The sequence below is a fragment of the Alligator sinensis genome, unplaced genomic scaffold, assembly GCF_000455745.1.
Source record: "Alligator sinensis unplaced genomic scaffold, ASM45574v1 scaffold60_1, whole genome shotgun sequence".
Taxonomy (NCBI): Eukaryota; Metazoa; Chordata; order Crocodylia; family Alligatoridae; genus Alligator; species Alligator sinensis.
In genome coordinates, this window is record NW_005841858.1 from 4,122,573 (window position 1) to 4,129,546 (window position 6,974).

Here is a 6,974-nt window from a genome sequence, read left to right on the forward strand (position 1 = left end):
TCCTGTGGCTTATGGGCTAGATCTGGTCCGTGACAGTTATTGGATGGGGTCAGCAGGGGCAGGCTGCAAGGCAGGCGGTCGTGGCCTACTTCAGGGCTGATCCATGTTAATGTGGCTTGATGTTTATTTAAAAACAAGCAAACAACTTACCAAAAAATACCAAAACCTGCATACTTGTGCTTGCACATTCTGTATTGGACAAAAAAACAGTATGTCACTTGAAAGACAAGAATAGTTTTTGTGGTTTTGCTTTGACCCTTGCATGCCATGGTTCTTTGTAGCAGTGTTTTCAATAATTCTCATTACAATGTTTTTTTCAGAAAAGAAATTTGAATAGCAAATATCATCCAGAAGTGGGGAACGTTTGAACAACACCATGTCAACTTGAAGAATTATAGTGTTCTTAAAGCTTGATGCTTAGCACTGGACATTAGTTAATTGAAAAACTAACATGCTGAGGATTTTACAGTAAACTATTTTATGACTGAAGTTATGTTTTATGGCAAATGTTCATATCTGCCAAACATTCTTCTCTCTCAAAGCACTTGACTTTTGCTGGTTTATAGCATCTGAATTGAAGCTTTGTGCTATTGAAAAGGAGTTTTGCAGTCTGAAGCCAATATCTTTATAATGAAGGCTACATAAAGAAACTTTTTTGTGAGTTTTTTTTCTTAATGATGTTAACTTGAGCAATTATTTATGATTATGTATAGTTTGTATACTTCAGGGAACACTGACTTCTGAAACTTGTTAAGAGCTTTCTCCTTAATGCTTAACTTGTCTCATTTAATATTAAACACTTACAGCAATAAAACAACAGTTCAGCTTTCCAAAACTTTTTTTTTCTTTCTTCTTTTAAGCAACTGGCTCACGTGGAAAATGGCTGGGAGTCAGAGCAGTTTTTGAAAAGTACTGTATGGCCAAGTACGGGATCTTTAATCTTTGGTACAACCAAATCCTGGTTGCTCTTTACTATGTCAGACTGCTAAGCAGTCTCTTTAGTATGGTGTTTGACCACTTATCCTCTCTGTGCTGTAATCTTAATTCATTTTAAAGGATAAAATATTGTTTGTTAAAAGCAGACTAAATTTTGTTATGGAAGTGACTGAGTATGTTATAACTTGTATAAATTTTCCTTGGATATCTTGCTTTCTAAAACAGTCCTACCACGCTAAATAAAAAATATTGCAGAAAATAAAGTCTCTCCTTCTTTTTGCATATCAAATTAATGTGTCTTAAATCTGCTTCTAATCTTTCTCATGACACAGTCTTCATTTACGACAACTTTTAAACTCGGTTTTACTTGCAGTAACTAATGGGTTGGAATATGTTCTGGTTTGCACATCTCAATGCAAAACTTTGGATTTTGTTTTCCAGAGCAGAAGAACAAGAAAAACTCAGACGTCAGAATGAAGATGACTTGGCCAAATTACGGCCAAAGGATCATATTAGTTTAAGGAATAGATACCTCTCCAGACTAGGAGCTCAGGTATTAGTAGGTTTTTTTAACACGGAAGAGTATAGGATGGTAAACATTAGTTTTAAGGACTGAACCTGGAAGTATTTTGGCAAGTTAATGTTGTTAGTTTATCAGTTTAAAAAGCTGTGTTTTGTATGTATGTATGTATGTGGTGGGGGGGGGGGGGGGGGGGGGATGCAAATCTTAAAATTTTATGCAATGGCCATAAGAAATATCCCACCTATGACTATAATAAAAAGAAAAACCCAAAACCCCAAAAATAGATTTTAAGGAGGTAAAAGCTAAATGAATAGTTTAACCTGACAGACAACTGGTATGCCGAGCAGTAAGCTTTTGACAAGATTCACTTTTTATTTTTTTTTTATTTTTGCAGCTACCAGCTAACTATTATTCCCACTTACCTACACTGGCACACAGAAGTGTGCTGAAGTAACATCCTGCAGCCCAAGTTTGTCAAGAGGCGGAAACTCTTTGAACTTCACACCCAGGCAACCTTGCTCTCAGTAGTTGAGAACATAAAACGAAAGCAAATTAACGAATCTTATTCTTTTGCTAATAAAAAACCTAACTGGGTTTCTTTGATATATATTTTTAATTGGTTAGTCCGTGTTTCCCAAGGGTAAATAATGAATCATCTGGCTCTGTTTGAACCCAGAAGCTGACACTTGCAACCTTCACTTTACCTTTAAAAAATCTGTTCCCAATACGTGGATTCTATTGTAATGTCAAGTGTTGAAATTTAACTTCTGTGGGCTCTACAAAATGGAATCTGAAGCTTTGAGCTATAATACTCTCACGTGCTGATTCTTGTTGGCTATGCTACAGTCTACCATGGACAACCTTGTTAATGTACTGCAATAATTCAGTGCTGCTTTTCCTATAGAAAATGTTGGCATAGAAACTAAACTAAGGTGAAGCCTCTTTTTAAGAAATTCTTCCTGTGATTTTTAATGAATGCGCTGTGCTCCAAAAAATGAGAATTCCAGAAGTATTTTAGTATTAATGGTGTTCTTATATGGATTTGTGCCTCTTGTAAGCAAGGTTGAGCTCTTTTCCTATGGAAATGGTTCTTGATACATTGTTGTAACAACAGCAAATTTAATTTTATAATTACCAGTATGGGTTTTAAGAATTATATATGGGTCTAAGGTGAAATATTTCAATTGCTGGGATGAAATTGGTCTTAAAACCAGCTTCATCTTAAAGAGATGTGGGTACCCTTGATAACCGTGGGAAAACTTGCTTGCATCCAAGCAGGACTGATTTTTATTATATTATACTGTTTACTTTTTCCTAATTAAATATATTTGTATATTTTTAATTAAATAGGGAAAACATCTTTTGGTTTTTAGAAATTCACATCTTTGCATTCATAGAACCCTTAAAGTCCCCCTTTTTTTCTTTTTACTGTATTGAGAGTATTGTACATACTTTACCAAAGACAGTATTAATATCAAGCAAGAACTGTCATGGTTGATCCTCATGAAATTTAATCCAGGAAAAATTAGTCAAGAAACTTTCCTTTTGGTGCTGTAGAGAATTACCGTGACACATGGTTTCAGTTTTATTTTTCTATACTACCTTCAGAATGGAAGGAATGGGTACAACAGATGTTTGTTTCTTTGTGGAGTGCGTCTTTTTGTTTATTTTGGACTTTTTTTGTTGGACTTATAAATGTTGGTCTTTTGTAATAAATAAAACTAAATGTATAAGGGCATCTGACTCCATAACTTATTGGGGTTTTTTTTTTTTTTTACTACTTAACTTGCCTTTTTAAGTGTTGCTTCTGTGTTCCAGCAGGAGAGGAGAACTGATCTCTCTCTCCTCAACTAAGTAACATCACTACCTCCAAACCCCCATCTTTCCCACTTCTAACCCCTCAGTTCAAAGCTCCTGCTGCTTTCTCAATTTACTTCTGGTCATGAAGCCATCAATGCTGTGTGCCAGTTCTGCCCCCTTGGCCCTCTGATTGGCTTGTGGCGGCACAGGGCTTTGTAGTTCCATCGCTGAGTTGCCTGCTTCAGGCTTAGGCGAGTTCTCTGCCTGGAACTCTTCTGCTTCAGACTGAAGTTGTCATGTTTTTGCTACAGTGTGGCATTGCTGATGGTGGGAACAGAGGAGACTTTTTGTAAAATAGAAATTCTCATGAAAATCTGCTTGTAGAGGTGGGAAGAAGGAACATAGGCAAACAGTTTTTTAAAGTAAGTGTTGGGAAGAAGAAAATGTTTTGCAGGCCTTGGCCACTGGATAGATTGATTCCTCAAGTGGCGCTGGAGGGTAACAGTATGTATTTGTTAGCATCTACTCTTAAATGACTTCAGTCCATTTTGGCTGAAAACTATTTCTTTCTGAACAGCTTTTGCATAAGGCTTCATTTTAAACATCTTTTTCCCTTTTTTTTCCCTGGGAGCAAAAGCCCTGCTAATGGTGCATTGCTCCTGTTCACAGAATTCTTCACAAGTTACTTTGGATGTGGATGTTAGCATGAGTATAGGACTTGCACTTGCAGTGGCATAACGGAGCAGTTCCAGTAGTTCAGAAGTACACTGCTTACCGTCTTCACTATTTTGTTGCTATAAATGCTTGGAAAGAAGTAACATGCATAATGTGTGTATTCTGTGAAAAGCCTGAGACCAGTGTCGTGGTGTGTACTTTGGATCCTTCCCAGTAGTATGCTCCACATGATGACTGCTCAGGAGCATGTGGCCAGGATTTGTTTCTTGGGGCCCTGGCAGAGTTTACATTTTATGGCAGCACCATGAATTGTAGAATGTCAATTTATGGCACAAAAATGTAGAACACTGTTGTGGTTGGCTTATATTTTACCTTACATTAAACATGTAGCATGTGTCCCATCCCACCCAAACCTCACCTGGGTATTGTGATCTGGCTCTGGGCAGTACTGGTTCTAGGACAACTGTTAAATCTTCTGTTTAAGGTGCAGTACAAACCAGACACCACGATGTTCAGCTGAGTATTAGACGGAGGCAAGGGACAGCTCTAGGGTCAAGGACACAATTGCCCCCTGTTTAATCTCCAGCACCCTTGGCTTTTCAAAACTGCACATACAGCCCAGCTGGGATGCACACATGGTATTTAAAAACCCAGGATATGGGAGCTTGAGATGGGGGTAGGGGCTTTCCCAGCTGAATATTGGGATTGGGCATGGGACAGCTCCAGGGTCCAGGCCAAAGCCACCCTTTGCTTGATCCCTGAGATCAGGTTGGAGGCACCTGTGGTCTCCGGCTGGGACCCTGGGCTACCCTGTGCCTGTTCCCAACGGCCAGCTGGGTGTTTAGAATTGGGTCTGTGACACAGCTTTATGCTGTCCTATCTATGGGATTGGACTGGGTGCAGCCCTGGGTCTCAGTTTGGCCCTTGCAGTCACATGATTGGCATCCAAGGAATTTTATACCTCAGCCCTAATGTGCATCCTGCCATATGTGTAACATGCAGGATGCACAATTTATGGGATGGGGCATAAAATTCCTTTAATTCTAATCCCGCTATTTTAATTTCTGCCTGGGGCCTTGGTTGCAGTCTTGGGTATAGCTAGGAGGTGACATAAACATTGCCTTATCTTGGTATGGTACTTTTGGGTAAGGAAGAATTTTTGCCTCCAGACCCATTTAATCACTGGCCTGTGCTGGAAGTGGTGATTTGTTGGGTCGTTTACTAGAAACTACCTTGAAACCAAACCTACTTTGACCACTAAATGGCTGTCAGATGGTGGCAACTTTCAGTTAACAATCTGGGCTCAATTTCAGTGAACATATTGGAAATTTTAAATCTCTATATCCCATTGCCAGTCCTCCATCAGTTACTGAATAAAGGAGTAAAAGTAATAGTAATAAATGTAGTAGCCTGATAGAGCCGCTTAATTTAGAGTCAAATTTAAAATACTTGTTTTCCCAACAACATGAAACTTCTCTATTCTCACTTTCAGTACATGAGTAGTGTTGTGAGAGGGCATGTGCAATTCCACCCAGAGCTCTTCTAAAAGTAGGTATGCCACAAAACTCATCCATTGGCCAGAGTGTCTGGAGACCAATAAAATAATATGGCTGGAGGTGCTGAGGGAATGAGGGGTGGAAGGAGTTTTTATCTGCTGGCTGAGCTAACATTTTACTGAAGCATTAACTTGTATGTTAAGTATGCCAAGTGTTTTCTGCAGTTGTAAAATTGAGTATCCAGGCAGGTGAATAGGTGACTCTTGATTTTTAGCTTTCATTTAAATCTAAAAAAAGGGTAAAATTGTAAACCTGAATTTAAAATTCATCCTGATAACTGCAGTTTTTGTACAGCACCTAGCACATTGGGGGTGCTACTGGGTATGCAACATACACCACAATGAAATAATACAATATTCATATTCCTTGTCAATCCCATCTATAGTAGCCAAGTAAGATGTCAGGCTGCAGATACTGTATACTTCTGCCATCTTAATTCAGCAGGGCCCTGAAATTGTCTATATGCATATGGAAGAACAAATTGATAAAATGAAGAGGTGTTTATTTGTTGCTATTCTATTTATTCTTCTTCGTCTTGTAGGCCACTTATGGAAGCACAACAGTCCCTATGGACTGACCCATCTGCTTGTCTATGAGTAGATCCTTGCTCAGGCCTCCCTCACTCGCCCAGTGTCTGGGGTGTTGGGTTCTATTTATTTCAGTGTTTTGTTCCATAAAAGAGCTTCATTGCTGCTTCCATGTAGCCTGAATGATTGGCAAGTGGGATCCTCATCAATTGTAATGAGGACTAGGATTGCTTACAGAACAAAGGTACACTTGTTGGCATCCGTTAATATCTTGCACAAATAAAACAATATACTTAATTCTACTGAGGTAACTCTGTGTGTTAATAGATAAAATCTGCCTGTGTCCCAGAGTTCATGATCTAAGATGTATACAAAATGTGACTGGTGAAGCTGGGTAAAAAATACACTTTTTTGTTGTAGTGCTAAAGCATGTTCTGTACAGCATGTGAACTTGAAACCATGTCATGTGCTCATTTCTACATTGAAAAATTGTCTTTTGGTGGCAACATCCAACTAGAAATAGAACAACAATCTGTGGCAGCTTGCTGGCCAGATTCTTGGCCTAATGGTAGCTCCCTTCATTTTGAGCTGCTGAGCTATCTGGTCATTCTGTGATTTATAAATGTTTTTTTAGGGCTGTAGAACTCTGACTCCTAGGAAATAATGACACACAGGTCTTGCTGGTTGTCACCTGAAGAAAAATTCTTGTAAACCAAGATTCTAGCAAAAAGACTTTTTGCATCAAAAATAAGGTGTTTGTACTAAATTAACCAACATTTTCTCTGAAATACTTTTACCTTGTTGACATTTCTAAGGACAAGACCAGACCCTCTGATCATGTCCTGTGCTCAGCAGCCCTGGCTAGCAAATGAAATGACCAACTTTCCTCTTGCAAGTGCAGTCAATGAAGCAGCAACAGACAGGTCTTTCTTTGCTTCAAAAAAAATTTAATGCGAA

General features: G+C 38.7%; 1 protein-coding gene across 4 annotated transcripts in view; it reads left to right on the forward strand.

Annotated features, from left to right (window-relative positions):
• Positions 1-3,197, forward strand: part of MFSD1 (major facilitator superfamily domain containing 1) — a 30,387-nt gene extending 27,190 nt beyond the window's left edge. For 2 of the 4 annotated variants that reach the window (XM_006016472.2, XM_025215117.1), the window contains 2 exons: positions 1,378-1,489; positions 1,854-3,197. In XM_006016472.2, coding sequence (XP_006016534.2) covers positions 1,378-1,489; positions 1,854-1,913 — 172 coding nt within the window. In that variant the 3' untranslated portion in view covers positions 1,914-3,197. Of the gene's footprint in view, positions 1-320; positions 1,196-1,377; positions 1,490-1,853 lie in introns of those variants that run through there. The other 2 variants (XR_003096158.1, XM_025215112.1) reach the window with 1 other exon arrangement.
• The last annotated feature ends 3,777 nt before the right edge of the window (positions 3,198-6,974 follow it).